The sequence below is a fragment of the Hirundo rustica genome, chromosome 1, assembly GCF_015227805.2.
Source record: "Hirundo rustica isolate bHirRus1 chromosome 1, bHirRus1.pri.v3, whole genome shotgun sequence".
NCBI classification, from domain to species: Eukaryota; Metazoa; Chordata; class Aves; order Passeriformes; family Hirundinidae; genus Hirundo; species Hirundo rustica.
Window position 1 is genome coordinate 133,495,331 of NC_053450.1, and position 25,673 is coordinate 133,521,003.

Genomic DNA, 25,673 nt, shown 5'->3' on the forward strand with positions numbered 1-25,673 from the left:
GAAAATGTAATTTTAATACTCAGCATTGTCTGAAGCATTGGAGTCCTACATTAAATGGTTCCACCTTTTAGCAGAGCTCACCTTGCCTCCCATGCATATATAATAAATTACTCTAACTTTTCAGCTAAATGTAATTTTGTTTAAAGAATGGTGAAAACACTGACAACTCTGCTTCCCTTGGGTTGTGGGTACCACAGATTGAAGAAACACTAAGTAATACAGATCAGTTTTGGCAAAAGAGGGGGAGAAATTAGGAATTAATTCTCCTTTACAAATAGCCCTCCTTTCTTAAAATTCTTGAAGACTACATCTATACCAGTAATTTAAATGAGCTTGAGAGTGTTTGGACCAGATACCATCACTGTCCTGTAGCACTGCTGCAGCACCTCACACTGCCATCCTCCAATACAGGAGATGGGGACTTTTTCCTACAGGGAACAGTCCCTGGCCCACACTAACTTCCTGACCCTAAGGAAGCTTCCTAATGCTCAGGAATTAATTATTTGTAAGTGCTAGTTGTCACAAGGTAAAGGCATATCAGAGGCTGCTCTGACAGTCTAACAGCAGAGGCTCCCACATCGCCTGGGAACATTCCCTGGCTTCAATGCAGATTGTAAACAAGCAAGATATTGATTTAGTGTGTAACAAAATGTTGACAGGCTTTGGAGAAACTCTACAGGAAAAACTGCTACGAAACTTTGAAAAGCCATATGTTCTCATATACAGTATGTTCATGTGTTTCTGCCAAATGAGTTCAGTCTCTCAGTCCAGCCCTACTCTAAATGAAGACTTAATCTTTTGAAAGAAACTGGCTGTCAATCAGCTGTTAGGATGCATGTAACCAGATCATATTTCTAAACCAAATCTATATTTACTGATCACCTGGGAAGCAAAGTAGAATTCCTGAGTTAGAACACCAGTTCTGCAGTGGTTTTGTCCATCACAGACTTGTGATTTTTTAATAAATCCACAAAGTACCCATCAGTCCCTGGCACAATCCATGTTATGCATTATTTCCTATGAATGCTTTTTTTCTCACTGTTTCTTTTTGTGTTCTGCTTTCTCTTTAAGGAGAGACTCTTTCCCTTACCTCTTTTCATCCTGGCTTTAGGGACTCTCTTCTAAAAATCAGTGCTCAGATTCCATTGTCTCATAAAGGCACCTTTTCAGATGTGTTACTCTCTATTGTATCTGATCATCTGTGGAATATTGTGAGGTTCAGGCTCCTACACCATGAGCCCAAAATTAAATATTTAACTTTCTTTCATCTAGAAACACTACTGTGAAGAAACTGATGCATAGTGAACATTACAAAGCATTCTCATGTTTTTTCCACCTTCCTAACAAGTTCCTTCCTCTCCTTGACCAATACCATCTCTTCACTGCCACAGAGAGTTCATTGATCTTCCATTGTGACCAGATCTTACTTTCTCCCATTTTACTCACTGACAGTACCTCCTGATAAACCTCTGCTTAACTTCCCAGGATGGAGGTTACACAGCATCAGTCCCAAATACTAACTGAGAATGTCAGGAAAGTAAAAACTTGACTTAAGTGTTGCTCTGTATCCAAAGGCTTATCCTGCTCATTTATTTGGACAGGACTTAATCCAGGAGAAATGGCTGGAGAGGGAAAATTGATAGGACTCCAGAATGAGAAAAAAAATGGGAAATTTAATAACAATGAAGAACATAATGCACAAAAAATCAGGAAGACTTGGACACAAGACTGGCAAGGAAGCAGCTTGTTTGGGAATGCTGCTTCACCTCTACTCATATAGATAAGACATGTTTCGTGCCTACTCTAACTCATTCCTGGAGATGCAGGTCCAGCGATATGATTGGTGTGTGAATCTGTTTTAGCCCAGCAAATCTACGTATTTCCTAAAGTATTGCAACAAAAGAGAGAACAGTGAAAACATGTTCTCCAAATCTAGGGGATCTTGTTAATTATTGAAAGTGTCTGTCCAATAGCCTGTAACATGGGGCTTCTCATGTGGATGAAATATCAAGATTTTATTGAAACAGCAACTAGCACTTTTTCACAATTCCCTCAAACTGTTTTCCTATTTGAGGGCAGATAATTACTTTCACAGTGATCCAGAATGGCTGGGTTTCACTGGTGATGAAATAAATGAAATTATGATTCCCAAGTCCAGGAAGACCCTCTCAAGATTAAAGCATCCATAACAGCTTCAAAGTGAATGACAGGGGTAACCCAAAGCTACTGAAACACTCCTGAAATATTTCAGGCCTCTCAAATGCATTATTTAGATTAAGTAACTTACTAAGCAGGACATGTGTGCATGTGTGAACACAAACTGAGAGGACAGAAGCTGCAGCACAGAGAAAGCTCAAAGACCAGGCCAACTTTTAGCTTTAAATATCTATCTATTACTTGGAGCATTTGTAAGACAGTAAGTAATCTCAAAGCAGGCAGATAAAATAGAAGTTGTTTTTTGACTTTTTAAATGGCAAACAGAACTAAGACAATTTTATTTTCACTATTATAAGCTGTTAAAATCACCTAGGTTAGGGGTTTAAATGACCTAGAGCCACCCACAACTAGCCTTAGGAATATATTTCTTATTCTGGCTCAGAAATATCCCTACATATTAAGATGTCAGAGATCATAATTATTAAAGCACTGGATGCTTTCCATGAAAATTAAGACCCTTGGCCATTAGTAGAGACTAGTACCACATTTTTCAGATATGTTTCTCCTAGTAAACAATGATTTCTGAGCTCTCTGCAGCACAAGACTGTGCCCTATCAACTCACAGTGTGAAAATTAGTTATTGAAGTCTGTATGCAAACAAGAAATTAAATTCTGTTTCAACTCTCAATAGTCTTCCCAAATCCACAGGCATTTAATGCAGTCAGCATTTTTTAAACTATAGTAAACATTTATCACTGATACTTTCTGTTCAAATTCTGTTGTTTATGCTTACACGACTCAAGTTTATAGAATCAAAGCCTTGCCTGAGTGAACGTTGACATCCTCACCACCAATGCTATCTGCACCTCTCAATTTATCACAATTACTGTTAGCAGCTAATAGTTTTAAAACTTACTAACACATGCAAAGCACAGGAGTTACTTAACCCAATATCACACATAAACACAGTGATTTCACAAATCTTCAAGAATAATGGAATTGGTTCAGACTTGGCAAGACATTTCAGGATACTTCATTATTTTCCTAGGAAAAGGAACAGATTAAGTCATCTTCAAAGAATCACAGAATATTCTGAGTAGGAAGGAATGCATAAGGACCACTGAGTCCAACTGTCAAATGTATTATTAAAGCTTCAACTTTCATTTTTGCTCCTAAGAAGTCTGTCAGGAAAGCTAGAGTCTAACAGCAATTTCAGACCATCAGGGAGTGGAGCATGGCTGATTGAGCACCTGTAGAAGGTGATGCAGCAGCCTTACCATAGCCAGAAAGCTTTTGTGCACAGAACAAAATGAATGAAAGCACATTTTTAAGAAGTGACAGAGAACCTGTTATCCTTGACCAAACATCTCCAACAACCCTAAGGCCTGAGAAAACAGTATTCACTCCAGTCCAGCCCATAGGTCAGAGCATTTTGTGCAGAGCCTGCCTTAGGTGCTGGTACCGCGGGGTGATCCCAGAGGGATGTGTTTTGCTGCTCTAACAATTCCACATCTACCAGCATAAAATTCAAATTACTCAGTTTTGGGGTATGCAAGCCAGTTTTGGTTGTCCAGTTAGATGATGCTTTCTATTGCTGTACTTTCTAAAAACAGCAAATAAGGAACCATAAGACAAATAGAAAATCCTTTTGCCAAGGTCAAGGATATAGGGTGCACAACACAGTACGTGTACAGAACACGGATTTTATTTTTTGAGTGCTCCTAGACCTCCACAGAGTAAGGGAATTAAGGAGCTTTGCATTAACAGGCCCTAAAAAGATTAAATGATTGCCAGCAAGAATAGTAATTACTCTGACTTATAAATCTACATACTTCACAGATGTGGAAAGGAGCTGAGAGAACAAAGGCCCCACCGTGCAGAAATTGTGAAAATACTGAGTGACTATTTTCTGTCTTGGAGGCACCTTTCCTCCCATCCCCACTCTTCATTTGTATAAATATTACATATTCCTATCTGAAAAAAATCCATAGTCTGGGATGGAGAAAATAAGAGCAATTCTAACACAATGCCTGTATAAAAATTAGATTTAATGAAGTGCCTACAGTGGATTTATTTCCTGATGTTCTTCTGTGGTAATAAACCCATATCCCTTGACACACTTGGAAGCCAAACCGAAAAATGAAACCAGGAAATTTCTTGGCTGCCATCTGCTGTTCAAAATTTTCCTGTATCTCACAGAAAAACAAACCGGCCCAAAGAACAGTCACTGACACCTTCAGGCTTTTTCCTTCTCTGTACTATTCCTGCTAAAAGCAATGTTTTTGGGCTGCTTTTACAGACCACTGCATTTCTCTAAGGATTCTGTGTTTGCTCACCTTTCAATCAGTATCAAGAATGAGAAACACAAAAGCTTGCAAACTTAATGACACCCTGTTTAAGGGAAGAACACTGTAGTATTTCAGTGAAAGACTGTTAAATAAGTTTCTACTGATTCACTAGAGAGCACTAGAGTGCAATTTAACTATTCAGCAGTAGGACAGAAACTAAAAAGCAATGTGCAAGAAAGCTGTCTGCATTCCTATTTTTCAAGGTTTTGTGTCTCTATCAGGGTAAGCCCTACAACATATTTGTTTCTCTCCCTCTCTCTTCTCTTGAGAGTTATCTAGATCTATTTGTCCTTTACAGTTCTTCTGCCTCATCTCCTGCCTACTCATTCACCTGCTTTGCCACGTTTAAAAAAACATTTCTAAAATCCCCACTCAGAAATTCACAAGACTATGTATATTACATACATAAACATGCCTACATATATAGCATCATGAAGCTGACCATATCCTCCTAGTCTCTAGGAGACAAACTGCTCCCTCTTACAAAAAGGTATCAGATGATGAAACAGTTTTTCAAGGATGGTTATAGAGTATGACAACTGCAAATATATATGACACAGATAAAAAAATTGAACCTTTGCAGAAAGGTACTAATAGATGATCTAGTAAGAATCTCAGCTTTCACAATTTCTTTTCTCTTCTCTTTAGTTTCCTTTAGTATTTGTCGAAGTTTGGTGTGCTCTGCTGGAAAAGTAATCCTGACTAGAGAATCAGCACACTAGCAGTCTGAAAGGGACAATACTCAGAGGCTGAGGAAAGCAAGCACATCAGGGCTCATACTGTAACAAACAGAAGAAACTGAAAAAGCAAGTGAAGAAATTAAACTAAAGAAAACCTCTTACCCTGAGCAAAATAAAAAGTAAGCAGCTGGAAGAATTGCATTATGGTTCATACACTGCACACCAGGTCATTTTGATCACATGTGGTCAGGGATGTAATTATCTCTATTGTATACTTCCAGAGCGGGTATTTGGAGGAACTTGATGCTTCAACCTACCTGGTTTGAAATGGGGTAAAGAGTGGACTCCAGGCCATGTGTCTTCGTTTGGTGTTCCAAGTACCTGTACACAAAAAAATGAAAAAAAACCACATTGCTTTAATGGAAAAGACTTAATAAGTCATAGCAGTGTGGAAAGCACAATCTAAACTTCAAATAGGCTTCTTAATTGGGGGATGGGAAGGAGGAAGAAGGTACAAAAGGTTAAAAGATTACAACGTTTCCAAGGTACCAGTGGATAGTCTATCACTAGTAATAGTGATAGACATTGGTAATAAATAGTAAATAAAGAATACGTAGCAATTAGTATAAAAGATAAGGACAGCCCAGAGACAGGAGGAGTCACCAGATGTCCGAGCCGACAGATGGGAGTGCTGTGTTCCTGTCACACTGCCTGTTTAACCAATGGATGTTAAAGCTACTTTTCACTGACAAGTATCAAGCTGAGAGCACTGGTGTTAGAGAGGCTAGATAATTTAGCTCAGAAATAACTTCAACCCCTAGAAACTTAAAAATGATAAACAGATAATGAATAGATGCTAGGATAGAAGATTTACAGAGATGGTAAAGAGGATGATCAAGAGTGTGGCATGAACAAGAATGGGTAACAAAAGGTTGTTATTTTAACGTGGCTGCAGTACATATAAAAATAGAAAATTCCTAGGAAATACAGACTTTATTGACCCATGCATTATGCTTTGTTTTTTATTCACTTCAATTCTCCTCCTTCTTGTAATGTAAGTCACACCAACTTACAGCATCAAAGTATTTACACTTCTCACATGCATCTTATATTCTCTGTTAACATGAAATGTTCACTCTCTGTGCCCTTGACACAAGTAATAATTCAAGTGACAGAACTGCCATAAGTAGTTCTCCCAAACCTGGTTTTGCTTCGTAACATGTAACTGTCAAGACTTACTTTAAGTAAAGGCAGGAGGAATACTTAAATTAACAGCTCTAGAAACACATTTCTGAATGAACTGTGGAATTTAATATTTTACTAGAAGGATCTTTCTTTTCAAAAATTTACACTCAGTTTCTAACATGAATGAAAATGCTAGAATCTTTTGAATATTTGTTATAAGCTCAGGCCCTGGAATAAAAGATCGATATTATAAGTGAAAGTAATTCACATTAATCTGGTGCTTGTTTTGCATTATCAATGTACAAAAGCCCCTTCCAGCTCTGCCCCTATCTGCACTGCAGGTCAGCTGAATAAATCTTTTGGACCTGCACATCTTGAGTCCCTGTGACATTCTGTGGTCACTTACATCAGCATGAAGCAAGCCCAAAGTTGGTGTGAATATCTTTGGTCCAAAAAATGTGAAAAACAACATCTACTCCAAAACATTTGGAACTGAAGAGATTTATTTTAATTTTGTTTGCTGTGATATACACATGAATTAGGAGCATTAAAGGAAGGACACTACTCTAGAATACTTGTTTCATTTCTTAAGCTATGTAAACATTTGCTCATGTTGATAAATTCAAGCTGAAAAAACTCCTTAGAACAAGAGACTGGTAAGGTAAAACAAAATGCTTTTCTTCAACTCTGCCAGAAATTTATTATGTTAAATTTAGAAATGAGCTTGAAAATTTGAAACAAAAGTAAGTGACCTGTAAAATAGATACAATTTTTACCTACAAGGTTTGTTTTATGAGTCTAAGGCCTCAAATTTGTTGAGCAGTTTACAATAGTCATATGTTTCTCATCTAATAATATTAATCCAAAGATAGTTTTTCTCCACAATCAAATACAACAGGCAGAGTCCGACTTGGATGTAGTATGATCAGTAGAAGGTGAAAGCAGAGCACTAAGCTGACAAAGGTGACAGTATCACTGCAACTATAGAATATACATTCCCATAGTTCTTTCGGTATGCAAATTCACTGATTTTATTTGTAAATATTGCTTGTAGCACATTTCTTTCAGTGCTTGTGATATGTCTTAATTGGCACTTGAATAAAATAAACCTGCAACCCTGATACATCACAACACCTGTGTTCATCTCATTATTGCTATTAGAGAGAGCACAATGCTCTCATTAAACACTGAGGAAGTTAGGAGACACCGTCGACACTATGTCACAAAATCAATTTGCAAATAACTTCCACTTCTGCATTAATCAAGCTCCTGGTGCCAAGCACCGCCCAGACCAGGAGAGGGAGCCCGTGGATCAGAAACAGAGATTCTGCCATCAATTTAAATTTAGAAATAAGGTTCTCAACTTTGCAACCCCTCTTAGTGAATCAAAGGAATATTCTCTTATTAAATAAGATATATTGGTTATTAATATATTTGTTCTGAATATTAAAAAAAATCAGCCACATTACTCTAAAAGAGCGTTCTCGTTTGCCTCTTACTTTAAATGAAACAGAGGCAGCCATGGGACTGTACAGATGAAAATTAAAACCAGCTAACAAAATCTGTAATTTTCACTCTTTAAAGGAATCATAATTGACTCACTGTTTCTTGTTTCACTAGTTTTCCAATCCATTTCTTTAATAATATTCAAGCACATCTGCTGCCACAGTATCTGGGAGCCAGCTACAAGCAAGTTCTGTGCATTGGAGTACTCAAACCTCCTACAATATTTATACTTTCTCTCAAGGGCAACAGTCAGGCTGAAAACAACTGCGAGTTTCCTAGCATCTAAATGCAACCATTTTTAATATAGAGACACTTGGTAATTCAGGCAAGGATCCAAACACTTTATTTTAATGCACGGTACAAGCATTATACAGATCATCCTTCTTCCACACGATTTTTTGCATATGCAATACAGAAATTCACAATATGTGACAACCAACAAACAAGGAGGAGAGGGCAGCAGTGAAACAAGTGTGGTTTTGGTTAAGATAGAATGGTCACTGCTCACAGATAAATCAATATAAAGAGATTTGTAAGCATCACCTTGTAAGTGATTCTCCTAAGCAGCAATCAATCCCATTTTGATGAGTGGGATTAAGTAATGCAAAACAACAAGTTTTGACACCTGCTATAAACAAAGCAGAGTGGGGTTCACACTTAACACCACGGAGGAGAAGAATATGCTTTGTTTTGCAGCTTAGAAGAGAGAATTAAGGCATCAGCAGGGAAAAGGGAAGTGGAGAGGAAAGGAGAACCCAACAGTCTCCCGGTATTACTGGAATACACTGTCACTTAGCAGTGAAGAACACCACGAGCTGTTATTTTACAGGTGACCTCCTAGCCCCACCAGTACTGCCTCCTCTACATTTCAACACTTCTTTCCATTTCATAATTCAAAACCATAAAAATAACCACTGCTGTCACTGCAATCAAGCCCCAACTTAATACTGGAAATAAACTTTTATTTAGTATTGAGAATTATTTGAAAAAATAAGACTAACTTGTTTGCTTTTTCTACTGATAATTTGCTTCTCAGCAAGGTAAGCATTCAGCTTGCACGGTTTAACATCCTAATTTCTTTAAACTGAATTACTAACACAAGATTAATCTACAATTCTCAAATTTGGAATGGATTTAATGTTTTCCAGGGACCATGGTGGTAATGGATTCTGCAAAGTAAACTCCAAAATCTACTGAGGTTCTGCTGTACCACACCACAGACAACACTCTGGGCTCTTTCATTCTCTGACAAGAGAATTTCTCATTTGAAACTTGCTATTAAAAATCAGGACCATATTCTAATTCCATTTGTAGGGTAGGGTGAGAAGTCTATTTATAAAAAAATAACAGATTTACAATACATCAGGGTACTGAGGGTCAAATACCTGAACTGCCAGTTGATATCATTAAGGTTTGGCAGAAAGTTATAAAAACAGAACCTGCTGTTCAAATCTCCATACACAAGCATGATACACAAAGATTTCCTAGGAAATGCAACAAAAATGCATCAAAGGCTACTGCATTGCCTTATTTTTTTAACATAAGAAAAATTTTGGGGTTAGCATCTGGTTTTGCAAGGATTCACAATTCCCTGGTATAGAAGGGAATAATTAGGTTTAGAGTGAGCTTTGCACCACTCTACCAACACAATTAGTCATGTTGTCTTGTATTCTGCTTCAAATGCAAAACCAACCCATGTTACTGCCATGTATTAGATGAGCAGCAGTGCAAATCTTTCCTACCAGCTCTTTCCCAATTGCTGGCATAATTAATAAAGAAAAGCACTTTACACTATAAATTTTGAATATAAAAAGCTGCATGTTATTGATATAACACTTTAACCTTTGTTAAAGCTGATGATTCTCAAGAAAGGTGACAGTTTGGACTTCAACAAAACAAAGAACCTGCAGCCTGTGGTATTAATGAGAGCAGAATGAATAACAAGACCAGAATACAAATGAGCTGCCTTTCCTTAGACAAGAGTTATGGAAATCAGGCTAAGTAATATACAGAATTTTAATTTTTTTTAATGTTAGGTCAACTTGATGAACAAAGAAAGTTTAGTATTAAAAAAAACTGTCAGGAGAATGCAATTTTTTCCTTTTAAAATAAGAGGGGTTTGTTCAAAAATGCCCTGGAATTTTAACTGGGAAAAGTTACAAGCTGGATGTGAAAATGTTTTCTTATTTTATTGTACCTTTTAAGGATGTTCAAGATTTCTTTCCAAGTCTTCCTGTATGCTGGGTAAAACATAATGCATTTAGTCAATCCTTGGCTGTGATGTACTATGGGAGACTACAGCTGTTTGAGGAACTGAACTTAATCAAAAAAGGAAGAGAATAAGCATTGCAGACCATTTTCAAATCAGCAATCTCTTTCTGTTGAGTGAGATTTGGAGGTTTCAGGTGGTTTTTCAACAAAAATCTGTTCTATTCTTCTGAAACATATATATCTAATGAAGTTTTCAACTTAGTCAAAAACCTAGGTGTTTTCTGTTTCATTAGAGGGAAGTACGTTACTGCTTTAGATTTGCCTCTTGAGGACCAGTGTGAGTTCCAGGGGTTTTTTTCTATAGCAGTTCCGACACTCTCAGAGCCGCCTCTGAACACAGAATTTCTGCTCTGGAAGAGCAATGGTGCTAAGCCATTTGTCCAGATGATCCACCCAGAGCCACAATCCCTTCCTGAGGAACAGTCAGGTAGATCTGAACCACATCTTCCATCATCTGGAAAAGTTTTGTGTTACGACCCAATAATGTCAGTGAGCACAAAGTACATGTAGCAGTGAAGACCAAAGAATGAACTTCATCCTTCAACTTAGCATTTAATTTTGGTATAAAAAGTTAGAAAAAACATTCAGTAACTATTTGTGTATTATGCATGCTGACTCAGAGCCTGCTGACTGACAGCTACAGTGAGATTTCCTTTGACTCTCTGCTGGGCACAATGGTGACAGCTCAGTGTCAAGTTTAATATCCAAAGATACAGTCGGAAATGGAATCACCTCAGTACCAATCATTTCTTTCATTTCTTCACACCAGGAGTTTAGAGGTTTGCTTTTGCAGTTCAGTTTCCATAAGGGCCTGTAAATCTATTAATTTGTGTGATGCACTTACAGGTTTGTTAGACTGGGTCCAAACTCATTTTGCCCTTGGGAATGTTGTGAAAGTTCCAGGGTTCACAGCTGCAGTGAAAAAGTCACCGCATTTTTCGCTAAAGAAACAGTATCTGTCAGCTAAGACGGAAAGAATATATTTATTTGGATTCATGAAAAGTAAAGACCACATGCATTGTCCTTGAGATTTAGAATATTGAAGCCTCACTTCATTAATTGAATGGCAAAAATTATAAATAATTGCCAAACCAGGAAGCCATGCCAATTCAAAGTTAAAACAACTGAAGTAGGGTTGTGTAATCTTAGGCAGTCTCTTCCCCTGTGGAAAGCAATAAAGACCTTGTTCAGAATCTGAAAACGGTATTTTAGTATAATTATTTTTCTTACATAGCAAATTTTCTGTGTTTTTTTCAATCAACTGTCATCAAAATATCCCTTCATTATTCCCACACAGGTAAGAAATTAAATACCAATGAAATATATTAAAAATACAGGAAATGTAATGTAACAGATTAAGCATACAGAAAACATAACTTGTATGATTCCTCTTCAGAACAAAAGTGTTAAAAAAGAACAAATAATTCTTTACAGGCAAATACAGAATTTCAAATTCTTATTCTTAGTTTTATGCGTAAAACAGGTTTTTTTTTTTTTTTTTTGCTTCCTTATGTGTAAATGCTACCAGAGTCATGAAAAAATCCTTACAATGATGATACATGGCAAAAGGAAAAAAAAATTCAACGGCCACCTTTTTATATGCACAATGGTAATGTGCAAATGAATATTTTTAATGTGATCTGCATTCATTCAGGAAATTACATCAGAATTAAGAGAAAACAAGGCTGGTTAGAAAGCAAACTGATTTGAGTATCCCTTTTGAAAGTTATTTTGTGAATGATCTAAGTATAGTCTTAACTAAAAAAATAAATTAAAAGGAAGGCACTAAATTCTTTCACTAGCCTTATGAAGACCTGCTACACAAATGATGAAGGTGGGACACAACAGCAACACAAAAGAGAGAAGGCATATCCTCACCATAAAACCTGTTCTTGCTCTAAGGAAAGTGATGCTGTTTCGTGAAAAAATTGAAGTTATTGAGGCTTATTCTTTAAGGCGAAAAAAGAAGCAGCAAGAACACATTGAGGTTCAACAAAAGTCTGACTCAGGCATCAAGCGGAATATCATCATTCCATTATATATGCGTAATTGAACCACTTCCTTTGAGCTAAGAATTGATTTATGATGAAGCTGTATTCTAAAACCTTGGGGTAATGTCCCAGTATGGATGAAGGAAGCAAAACATTCTCACAAAATTCTAATAACATACATTCATTTTAAAAACAAAAATCAAGCTCAACTAATATTTTTGCTTTAGCTCTGTCAAGGATGAAAAATGAGGTACTTGAAACAACAGAGGGCCCAACTGTTCTTAACTTCCTTTCCCCACAGAGGCAAAATACAATGAAGTCTTGCCAGGAAACCTTTTTAATATGTGATTTTTTCCATCCTTACTTTATGTATATAAACAATGTTTTAGTAGCTGTCTGCGTTGCAAAGCTAAATTTATCCCAACACTCTTTCCATACCATTTGCAGTACAAGTAAATTCGTCCTTCTCCTCCTACGCACGGTAACCACAGCCACCTTTGTGAGGGACCCTGGCAGAGCCACCCCTGCAGCTGTGCCAACACGAGGAGGCCAGCGGGGACTGGAGACTGCCCAGACACGCCTGTCCACCCTCACAGAGCCCGGGAGCTGGGAGAGACAGCTGCCAGGAGCACGGGAGGAGGAGGAACCGAGCAGCCATCACCGCAGCCGCCGCGCTGCCGAGCACCAGGACAAGATGAAATGAAAGCCCCGGCCCTCCAACGAAGCACCACGGGGGTTTGACGTGACAGTGTCCTTAAATTATCAGTCAGGGAAGAGCTTTGTTTATTCCAAAAAGTACCTACTAAATACTAACCACACTTTGACAGGGCTTTTTCTGTGATTTGATGAGATAGCTTTTGGAAACAAATTCCGTCCATAATCCACACTGAACTGGAACAAGCACAAAGCTAGAGTATTTAATCTGAATTTCACAACAAGAAAAAAAGCAAGTGTGAAACAACTTGTACAGGACTGTGACATCCTCTTCCTCCAGGGAGTCATCATAAGGCCCTATTTTAGTAACTTAAAACCTTATTCAAAGTTCCCATGGTGGAAGAAACTATTTAATTTAGTGATTCTTATTAAAATGTTTATGTGAATGAGATGAATACTAAAAAAAAACAGAAAAAAGGATTCGGCAAACTTATTTTGAAAATAGAGGTGCCTAGGCTGTAGAAACACAATCTGAACTGAACAGCAAAAGGGGAAAGAGGAAACTCCTGACAGAGACTGCACTTTCCCTCAAACCAGTACAACCATGCAGCAATTTTTCCAAATCAAAAGCTAGTTGAACAATGATGTACGTGGCAAAGGATATTTTTTAGCTCCAAAGTGAAAAGATTGCTCCTCTGTGAGGGATGCTGCATGCTGAACTGCTAAAAGCAGAACAGAGAACTTGTCCTTTCAGCTTTCTCAGTCATCTCTGCTCAGGAGTCTCCTTCCATCAGCAAACAATCCCATAATCAGAATTTAAAAATTCTGACATTAAACTAGACTTGGGGTCTCTGATATCTGCTTTAGAGCTGCAGAAACTGTAAAAGACCTCAACAGGACGAAACTGATTCTTAGTAAGAAGAGAAAAGATTTTGGAAGCTTTTGTAGACCTCAAAGCTGTGGATCAGGAAAAGACTGGGAAGAAAATTCATGTAGAAGACTCAAGCTAACCTCAAGAGATTTCTCTCCTGCTCTACAAGAAGAAAAGTTTGGTCTTCTGGCATTGACAGAGCTTGTGAGCTCACAAATAAGGTTACAGAGAGGGAATGATTTCACTGAGGAAGAGATTGGTGTTAATACATGTGAAGGAGCAGCCGCCGCTGCCGCTGCTAGCTGTGCTGGAAGGTCTCTTCCTTACTGTTTGGGAACAAACAGAATGGTTTTCTTTACTGCAAAGACAGCAGTTTTCTCCCAGAAGAACCCCATGGCTCACAAGTCATGCTTGTTTACATATTCTTTTTAAATCTGCTCTGATTTACTCTGTACAAATAGTGATATACTCTGAATTTCACATTTCCTATCCTGTCTAGGTTGTAAAGCCTTTGGAACAACCCACCCAAACAGAGAGTCCTCTCCTAAACATGTTCTTTAAAGATTTATTTCTAATTTTTTTACTGACTTCTTTTCTTTAAACTGAAAAAGGAGAATAAAAATAAAAGCCAAAACCTTGTGGGAGGCTTTTATGAAATGTACTTCGAGAAGCCCTGCTGTGCTGGCTCAGCAGCTGGTTCATTTGAATTCCAGGTATACACTACACAGGGTTTTTTGGAAATGCCGGCTTATCGGAAAAGCAGTGCTCCCTTTGGATCATAAAGCTGGCTTTATGGTCTTTTTGAAGACTGTAAAACGGGCTCAGTTAACACATATGAATTCCTACCTAGTGTAGTATCCAATCTCATTGGCACAGGCCAAGCTACACCATTGCATCAGGATACTTAAGGGCTTAAAGCTGTCATTCAGCTGGAAAGCTTATCTAAATAATTAACAGACCAAAGTATGCACATTCCTATGAATCATCATAAAAACAGCAAGAAAAACATTTTTATTCAAAATAAAATCATGTTTCTTCACTACGGTGCCGTTTAACTACAACTGTTTAAACAAACCAGAACATTTGGGATCACATCCTTTCTCCACAAGGATTTTCTGTGCACCAGGACCTGACCCTCTGGTTTCCACAGGAGCCAATCAGCGTTTCCACAGAACAAACCTCCACTCCGAGGCAGTGAATGCACAATGCACTTCTCTGATACTGCAAACATTTTGTCTCTGGCCTGGTGCCCAGTCCCAGCACATCAGAGGAACGACTGTGCCTCGTTATGACAACACACCAGGACTCACCACTCCTCACGCCCAAGGAACAGCACTTGCACGGCACAAATAGAAGCTCATGACATGTGCTGCTTAGGTGATAGAAATATACTTGCAGAGGAAAGCTGTTGTGCTAAGGCAGATAGAATACTAGAGGTGGGCTGCCTGAGCTGCCTGAGCTCACTGACTGGGGGAAAAACAAACAAAACAAAACAAACAAAAAAAAGAGAGAAGTATCATGAGAATTCTTTTTCTCACCTAAAAAACCAGGGGAGATAACATACACTGAGACCTATATATGAAGCCTTGTGTTCAGCATCACAGAACAGCATGACACTAGAGTTTGATCAGATCAAGTAGAAGTTTGCCAGCTCCTTATTTTGCCAATTAAGGTCTTGATCTTGTAATAATCTCAATTTTGAATAGATTTGTGAAGCCACATGGAGCTAAGTGACACAGTATTTTGTCAAGTTTTTTTAAGTGACAGTCTGCAGAAAATGAAGGCAGCCAATCACACTACCATTTGAAGAATGTGCAGGTTCAGGTGTTACAATGTTCCTGAAACAGTGAGGGCATTAATAATGAGCTCCAGTTGTGATGGGTATATAGATAGATAAGAGTACTCTTCTTGGATGTCTAAATATCCAGCTGATTCCTACACTGAACTTTACCAGAATTCCCAAATCAAATCCCTTTGTAAAATGTCTAACCTTATCACTTAAAATCCATTTCAAGTGATGCAGTTCCAAGTGCGCCTCCTACAAGAAAACACAGCATGATGCTTGGTGTATTCACTCCAAAGAGCAGTATTTTGCTGCTACAGAAGAGTTTTATACTATGCTTCTGAATCACAGGCACGAAACAAGCAAGCAGAATGAAAAATGGAAGTACAGAATTTTTTTTTTTCTTAAAAATGGGGGAAATGTGAGCCTATGTCTGATGGAGAGAGAGTGTCTATAAAAGCAGCTAAGACATTTTAAGTGGGGTCAGTGCAGAATCCCAAGGAATTATGCATTCTCATCCAGAGGATGGTAAGATCTATGTGAGGTCTAGCTGAACAGAGCCTGTATCCTCCAGTGCAGAGGTGTGTTGTCAGTGGGGAATCTCCATGGAAGTTCTAAGAGAGACTCCTCTCCCAAAGAACTGATGAAAGCTTATTTTTAAATGGTGAAACCGACTGAAAATCACACATGTCTCCTTATGTTGTTCGTGGGAAAGTAAACACTTTGTGTATATCTATTTGCACAGATATATGACAATGAGCTTCAGTACCACTGGTAGTCAATAACGAGAGAGAAGAGGCGAAAGACTGGGATAACAATTTCTTGTCCCCTGTCCCCAGTACATTAAGGTCCACAGAAATGCATGGCCTGAAATATTGATGACACTGAAGTCTGAAAAAGTATGGGGCATCAGATACAAGAACAGTAAAATGACCACTTTAATCTTTAACATGAGCAGCTCTGCTATTACAAGGTGTTTTGGAGGTAAAATTTAAAGATCTCACTGAAATAGAAGATAGGGAGATGTTATACCAATGAAATATGGACAATCACCTACGTAAGTTATCAGAGAGAAAAATCAACCTCTCAATGCTGTAGGCACAGCTGATCTCTTGGACTATGTGAGGAATGCAGATGAGCAGCACAATGTTATCATAAAGCTATTTAAAAGGCCACAAAAGCAACAAAAACATGAGAACATTAGCAAGAAGATACTATAAAGCAAAAGTGCAAAAGTGGTAGGAAGCTGCACTGAAAGTAAATTTTAGTGGAAGTAAATGAAGCCCAGTGAAGAGATGACTTTAGTAACAAACAGGTGTTTCACTACCCTTAGTTTTCAGCTACATTCACTGGTCTGATTTTTTTTTTTTTTTTTTTTTTTTAATGGAATAAGGTATTGCAGAGTTTTATGAAAAGACCAATTAAACAAACAAAAGATGATTTTCCCTGGCTATGGTTCGAACTGCTTTGAACTGCTGAGCAGCTGATAAAGTGAAATGATGCAGTGAGGTCAGCAGGGCCTCATCCCCACCCCTCCCTTTCCAAGAGGAAGGAGCAATACCAACACACTCTAATGAGCTGGCTCAGCAGCATAGCAATGTCATCAACCAAGTATCTCAGTCATCAGACCAGAGCAGACGATACCAAAATGCACAGGATCTCCAACATCCTAATTCTTAAGGCCTCTCTTTAAGTAATTAGGGCAATATGTTTGATGGGTGCACACCAAGATGAGACATGAAGGATACTTAAAGGATTGATAAAATCCTTGGCTGCTTTCCCTCTGATTTTCATGAAGGGCCAGTTCACAGATACAAAATTTATGTACTTTTGTTTCTCTTATGAGAAAAGCATAATTACTAGCTACTGTAAAACAATCACATTCAGGGTACCTAGGGGTTCAAAATGCAAATATAGTCTGCTCTAAGATGAAAATAAGTTATAATTCAAATAACACCATTTTGAAAAAGTAAATTTAGAATATTTTAAAATACCTGTGAAAGGAAGTAGGCATAAAGTAATAAGTTCCTCTTTATAATGTAATAAAGTTTAATCAAATTGAAACCTTACAAAATCAACTGATTTCTCACCTATCAAAATATAGAGAAACCCAACTGTAATCTTCCAATGTTCTAATTCAGATGCTAAAAATCTTCTTTGATTTGTACTCGTCAGGGTAATCGTATTTATGTGAGAACATACCCACTGTACCACACTACATTCTCTGTTAAGTATTTACCTAATGCTGCTCTGCTTCACCACCAACAGGTTTGAGAGTTTGCACCACAGCCATTTGGGTCCTTTTCTGCCCCAAAAAAGCACTGTGAAGAATTCTCACTATGGTTTCACAAAATATATTGTTAGCTTTCTGTGATGTACTTGGAAACAGTCCTCAGTTGCCAGAAATACAGCTACATGGTGATATACATGCACACTCTAAAGACAAACAGTGAATGCAGGACATTCTTCTTCCTGCAGCTGACAGCTGGAGAATCCTGTTCTGCTTTAGGCTCCAAGTCACTTTAAACTCAGAGCTTAGAAAACTGGGGAAGGAAGAATGAAAGCACCAGAATAAAACATAATACTGCATAGCTCATAACCTGCTCTGTTTATTTCACACTCAGTTGAGAATACCTACTGCATTAAGATCCTAGTCAGGCAATTCTCCTACTCTCAGTATCTTATGAGGTTTGGTTTGGTTTTTTTTTTTTTTTTTCATTTTCTTATGTAGCAGAACACATTTCATTTCTACAGCACTTCTTTCCTTTGCCTACTTATTAATACTGATTCTGTCAGTAGGATTTTCTTTTCACTGTTCAAGTCTCATAAGAAATGGCAACACACAAATAGTGGACACAGAAATTGTGTGACACCATTTTGATAGGTATAATTAAAACAGATAAGGTTATATAAAATTTTCAACCTATGAAAATTTTATGCCTGAGTTATTCAATTATAACCATTTAAAGAACTAGAAAAGCAGCTGTCCAAATCAAGGTGTATTAAAGTTTGGCCCTTGAAAACTTGAAGCCTCTTAAAATTACTAAACTTATACCAAAATTTACATTTAGCTCAATAAGGATCAGCAGCTTGTGAAAATGATAGTTTTCAATGACAATCTTATGGCAAGTGCTCAGCATCTTGCTAAATTAATCCCTAGTCTAGGGCACCGATTATGGAAACACTAAAATAGGTATTGAAGTCTAACTTTATTCAAATTAGGCTTACTGAAAATGGTATATCAAAGTATGTGCATGGGCTGAAGGGGAAGTTTCCCCCAGACACCATGATGGAGAGAGCTATTTACTTTTACTAGTTCTAAGGTGTTGGAGTCCAGGGCATTCCCTTGTCTGCCCTGGAGGGTCAGAGACCTGGGCAGGGGGGTCTGGGACCCCAGCCCAGAGCTCAGAAAGACACTGGCTTTGATCTCAGTCCATGGGAAAGACTTCCTGCACTGCAGGAAGCATTGCAGGCCACAAGAGTGTGAAAGATTGTAGTTTAGTATATCACAGGGTGAAAAAACAGTAAATTCATATTTCTAGCATTGAAGTGAATGGGGGAAAGATGGAGAATTTGGGGTGTTGTCTCCTTCTTCTTCATCCTTCTTGCCTCACTCCATTTCAGCAGTGACGTGGCACAAAGTACTTTGTGAGGATTGGGTCGGAGTAGAGATGACCTTTTTAGTATTAGTGATAGACATTGGTAAGAAATAGTAAATAAAGAATACGTAGCAATTAGTATAAAAGATAAGGACAGCCCCAGTTCGGGGGGAGTCGTCAGAAGTCCAAGCCGCGGCAAACATCTTGTTGGACACTGACAAAATTGTAAGAAACAATAAACGAAGTATGCAACCTTGAAAAATCTAAACCTGAAGACTCTGTCTCTTCCTTCGGTTTGGCACAGAGCTGTGCAGAGGGCAAAGGACTCTAAAACCACCTGAATCTCAGGGAACGAACCTGACACTAAGGAGGACAGAAGAAATCAGCTATTATTCTTGAAGTCTTTTAAGAAACATGCGCAGACAGGCAAGACATATCAGCCTTATATTCTCATAACCCATCTCTAAAATAATCATCTAAACCAGCCTCACATTGATTTTTAGACATTTTCAACCTTAAAGATGTTTCAACTTTTGCTGCTATAGTTCATAAACAACAATTTTGGCCATCAAAATTCTATCCAGAAAACTCACTTTTGACAAGCAACGTGCAGTTCAGACACAAGTAAAAGAAGAAAGGGAAAAGGGAAAATTCAAGGGCAACGAACATTGTGTCTTTACTTATGAAAAAGAAAGCAATGTGAGAATTTGATACCTGATCATTTATTATCTCCCCTAGCAAATAAAGCCAGCATACCAGAGTAAGTTTTTTGAATGTGTCTGTGTTTTTTATAGTACTGTATTATCTTGTAGAATAAAGTTTTGGATAGCAGACCAGCACTTGTGCTCAGAACAGGCTTCACCTCCCACAAATGCACAAATTGCTTGCAACTGCTTTTCTGTTCAGTGTCACCTGCATGCAACAATGCTTGCAATTACAGCTCCATAACAGATGTGGCCACAACTGTGGCACAGAGAGGGATTTTACACGGCAAAGAAGATATTTCTGTGGTGTAAGGGGCCAAGAAGGAAGGCACCTGCAAAGATGTAAATCAATGTGGTGATTTACACCAGGTACTGATTTACACCAGCTGAGTCTCATCACATTTTTTCAATGTATTTTCTGTAAACATGTTCTCAAAGGCCAGAGACAAGTCTGGAAAAGAAACAATGCTTCCTTATAATTATAGCCCATTTCTCATTCAGCATCTGAGATATGGCAGAAAGTAAACATTCTGATTCCAAAGAAAACCACAAAGCCATTGTTTTCCACTGAACCATGTCTTAATTTGTTTTCTTTTTCTGATAGCCAATTACTCCTCATGTTTTGCAGTACCAAGCTGGTAATAACCCACACTCTTGCAATGCCAGCCCAGCCACACTGAGGGTTGTAGTCAGAATTAGCAGGCTGGACAGGAACATCTTGCAGGCAGATAACACCTATGTGCATGAGGTTGTGGGACTGGCTGGCCTGAAATCCAGCCAACCCTTAAAGCAAAACGATGGGGTTACACATTACTTTATTATTTCCTCTCCTCCTCTTCCCTCCTGCTACCAGCTGGTAGTCCCCCGGAAAGTGTCCATAATACACTGGCGGGTATTTTTATGACTTTAAGCATGGATAAATGTGAGACTGCGTGTCCCAATTTCTAAAAGAAATGTTAGCAGAGTGTGAGATACTTATTTTTTAAAGCCTCCTTTCCTAACACACATAAGCAATACTCCTCTAGAAATTGTCCTACATTTTTACAAGACTGCTGTTTTTAAATCCTAGGCCAAGTTTGCTTGCCCAGTACCATATGGGTTTAATGGTACAAGGCAAAGTACAGCACAGACTATTGGTACTCGGACTTGGTGAGCATGGGAGTTCTTCATGAAAAGTGAGTTTACTTGTGCCCTGTTATATGGGAAAAAGTCAACTCATACAGTAATACACAAAACAATATAGTGCAGTCAGAGATCAAAAGTTGAGCTCAAACTCCATTAAAAAAAAAATTTAAAATTACCAGAATCCTTTACAAAGCATAAAGACATAGAAGATTTACTTTGTTTTTTAAAGTCCATTTTAAAAGGCAATTTATTTCATACTTGCCTAGTTTAGAATTACTTTCATTTGAAGTTTGGCGTAAGACATAAAGCCCAGAGAGGAACCTTGTAAAAGTGGTATCAGTGCAAAACCTGCAGGCAACTACAGTAAAATACTGAGTAAGTGCTAACAACTTCAAAGAGAAGACCCACAGGTAGAGAAGCCTGCTATTTATGTAATTAATTTTCAGTGGTACTGAAAAGCAGTGAAATATTTTGCATATTGTTGTTACTTAGCAAAGGAGAGGTAGATTTATTAGCAGGATTGCACTTCTCTACTTATGTATTGTGTTATAGAAGATGGAACTCAGCAGTCATGTTTCTAATTAATTAGTTTCAAAACCCCCCCTCATTTTCATCATGCAGTCATTGGTGGGAAGTAAATGAAAAGATACAGAAGGAAAACACAAACTTTGCCTTCTAAGCAAGAACTATTTATATTACAATAGATTCATCCAGCCAGAAGAATAGATGGCACCACAGACACCATGCCTACACAAAATAAAATTTCAGCTCACGTTCAGCCTCACAATTACATATATTCCATCAGAGATGAATGACCTGTATTTCAGAGGTAAAGTATTTATTGAGTGAAAGAAAAATATTTTAAATAATGAAATGGGGAAAAAAGACCAATAAATTTGACTAAATACCTGATTACACAGATGAACTTCAAAATCCAATGGTTTAAAGTACTCCCTTGGTTTTAGCATTTCTAGCTACCCAAAAGATGCTATTAATACAATGTACCAGAAAGCACATTTTCTTTGGGTTCATCATAAGCTTAAAAGCTCTCGAAAAGTATTTTAACAGGCTTCAGAGGATGTCAGTGACATGAAGCAAACCTTCAAATACACAGGGAGAAAGCTTTGCAGCTTCACAAATGTCTGTTAACATCAGTCGTGGAGGAAACACTACTAGCTTGCATTACAGGACACTTCAGGCTCATAGTCATATATTTACAAGTATGTGTGCATATATGTATTAAAAATATAATATTGCTAGCCTTTTAAATCTTCAATAATGGGAGAAAATCCTTCCATTCCCATTGAAATTAAAATGTCATTTTCCACAGCTATCTGAAATGGCCAGCTCTTGTGAGTTTTGCTGCACAGGTCCATGTGGAAAGCTGGCGTTTCTGGTGTCACCCTTTGGCAGATCAGGCTGCTGGGCTCAATGCATACGGTTCTCTTTTAATTACTTTTTAACACTGTGAATTATGCTACCCAGCAGAGCAATAGCATCCCATATGAGAGAGGAGTCCTCAGCTTGTTCAGTACATGTGTCAGGAAAGACAGAAGCTTCTGGCTGCCATTTCCCACTCCTGCTGAGACACCCTGCCTGCAGTGTGATGCTTCTGTGGTGCACACGCTTCCCACAACCCATTTTCAGACAAACCAGCATTTAAATGCCATTGTCCTGCCTGTGCAGAGAGCTACAAAGTACCAGGAGAACTCTTTGTACATTATTCTTGCAGTGAAATCTAATTTGCAGTGTAGTTGGCACCAAGGCTAAAGTTCAGGCAATGCACAGATTATTCCCTTATCGGGAAGGTTTCAGAGCCTGGGAGGAAAATTCACTTTGATCAATTGTGGTTCTCAGAAAGCTCACATAAAATGGAAAAGACAGAAATACCTTCCCACTTAAAAAAAAAAAAAAAAAAAAAAAAAAAATCTCTGCAGAAGAAAAAATTAGCTAACACTAGAGATAAAACTGTAATCTGTTTTGAATCCAGTAAGAACAGCAAGTATATAAGCACGTGCTTATCTAAGAATCAGAGCTGTAACCAAGTTTCTATCTCCAGTGTGGCATGCACAAGCATACTGCAGGCTGCTCAGTGTAATCAGCTTTAACATTCAACTAATTCATACTGATCATCACCAGATCCAAGGAGCTGTCAATTTTCCGTGGTACAGGGCTACCTTGAAGGCATTTGGTGCAGCTTCAACTTCTAGACATAATTAAATTTTATATTTACAATGGCACATTCTCCTTGATCTCAAAACCTCAAAGTTTGCATATAGAGATATGTATGCTAACAAATGATCAATAGGAATAAACTACTGATAAAGATCTTAGCTACTCCTTATCAGAAGCCAAATTATATTTCTCAATTTTGTGTAATTTTATTTTGATTCAACAGATTGCCTCACATAGACAATATTTTTTACCACTCAGTATGCACTTGATCAGTTTCATCCTTTCATGTCTTGTGCACGTATTGCAAGACTAAATAGAAATGCTAAGATTACCACTTCATGTCTTCAGTTCATCAGACTTAGCACTTTGCAACAAAAACCCAAGCTGCTTGTCTCAGAGAAGGGCAGAGGAAAAAAGTTTGCTGGAAATTATGCTGGCACAGCATTAGTTTAATACTTTGAGGTGAGACTTATCAGCTCTTACAGGCTGTAATTACAAAAACCAGTGACAGAGCAAGAGGAAATGGCCTCAAGCTGCACCCAAGGAGGTTCAGACTGGACATCAGGAAGAATTTCTCCACTGAAATGGTTGTCCAGCACTGAAATAGCAAGGGTGGGAGCTATAGCTATCCAGGGAGGTGGTGGAATTACCACCCCTGGAAGGGCTCAGGAAATGACTGGACATGGCATTCCAGTGCTATAGTTTAGTTGACAAGGTGGTATTCAGTCAAAGGTTAGACACAACTTTCATGATTTTATTATTTAATTCCATGACACTACACTTTCCTCTCTTATTATCTATGATGCATTTCTATCCAGAAAGTAACCCGTTTATTCCATGCAGGAAAAAAGCAGGAGCAAAAATGTAATTGTATACTGATTAAACCAAAACACCTCTGCATTAAGGCACTTTATTAACTGTTAAACCTCTTTGAAAAAGCAACCTATTAATATGCGTGATTCCCATTTCATTTGGTAAGCACAGTTTTTTTAAAAGAACCTATCAACACTTTTAATTTTAGACAGAAAAAGAATTCATATTATCAGATCCAAAGTGTGACAAAAACAACTTGCAGCTGCTTATTAATCAACATCTCTAAGTGCTGGTCTGATTCTGAGAACAGATCCTGTGTATAAACCCTTGCTATTTTACTGAGGCCTGTGGTTGTAATAGAACCTGAGTACGCTTATTAAAAACAGCTGCTGTAACCCAAGTAGAGAATGAGTGTATATTACCATTTAAAAACCCACAAATTGAATCAACAGAAGTCGGGAGAGACAAGCTTAAAGAGAAAAGTCCTTAAACGAAACTGAAAGATCAACCACTGTTCTTAATCTACTATATACAATCACTTAATTAAGCTGTTATGAAACATAAATAAACATCATTCATAATGAGGAAGGAACCTATGTGGCGTGCTGTGTTGCATCCGTTTTTGCTACATTAGGTATGTGAAGAAGGCCAGCAGTAGAGATACACAAAGACATTTAGAGAATCTCTCTGACTTCAACTTGATATTTGCTAACACAATGTACGTAAAGCGTCTTTTAATTTCATTTACATAATAATGGTCACTAAACAATAGGAAATCAAACATCCATTTAGGATTTTTACACTGTTATTCTTGTTAAATTTTATTCACTTTTCTTGGCTACTATTTCTTACATTTTTCCAGTTTCCTACTATAATGTAACCAATTCCCCAAGAGCTGCAACCTGGCTCCTTACACACTAAGGACACGTAGCTAGGACTAGCAACAAGAGCAACAGATATGATGAAGATTATTATTCCTTTGTGTTGCAAGTTGTGTACAAGGGGTGAACAAAGGGATTACTGGATCAGAGTGAAGGTGGACTGCACATTCCACCATTTTCAGAAGAGAACCCCCTGTTATAAGAAAACTGTCACTGGTGGATGCTGAAAACATGAACTTTGGGAACTCTTCCTGCAACAGTCTTTTATTGGCTGTTCTGTTCTTTTACAACCATGTAAGTGCTCCCTGTGTGGGAATTAATCATATTAGTTATCTGGTAAAATAACCTGATTCATTTTGTCCTTCGGTGCTATTAACTACCCTTCTATATATGATTCACTGGAGAATAAATGAATTTAATCCCTCTGTTCAAATACAAAACCAAACAAGAATAATCCTCTGGTTTATAACTTTTAAATAGATAACTTAAAGCCTTAATGAAGCTTAGAGTACATTAGGAAGGCACCCACTGAAACTATTTAGCTAATGGTTACTAGACACTACCATTAGAAAGCCTAATTAATTGGGATTTAAAATTAACTCTGATTTGCAATGGACCATAAAACATCCAGACCAAAATTTTATCTATTTATTTGATGATTTGCAAAAGATCAAATTAAAAAAAGAGTATCAATAAATTATCTCTTGTTATTTCAACACTGTTCTCAGTATTTGCAACTGCAATTTAAAAACAAAATTTAAAATAATTGGCAGGTCTCATAACTCATCCTAGATTGCATTTATCTTAGTAATTTAACACGCAAATAGTGGTGAGGATAGAGAAAAAAACCAGAAGTATATGAAAGGTTTACATACAAGAGGCATACAAAAATATATTTATATGATATACCTCTCACTATCACTTTTTGCA

At 37.8% G+C, this 25,673-nt stretch overlaps 1 protein-coding gene across 7 annotated transcripts in view; it reads right to left on the minus strand.

The window, feature by feature from the left end:
- The window catches only part of CDK14 (cyclin dependent kinase 14), a 349,244-nt gene that overhangs the window by 128,937 nt on the left and 194,634 nt on the right, over positions 1 to 25,673 (minus strand). For all 7 annotated transcript variants that reach the window (XM_040088080.2, XM_040088088.2, XM_040088063.1 and 4 more), the window contains one exon: positions 5,503 to 5,566. In XM_040088080.2, coding sequence (XP_039944014.1) covers positions 5,503 to 5,566 — 64 coding nt within the window. The remainder of the gene's footprint in view (positions 1 to 5,502; positions 5,567 to 25,673) is intronic.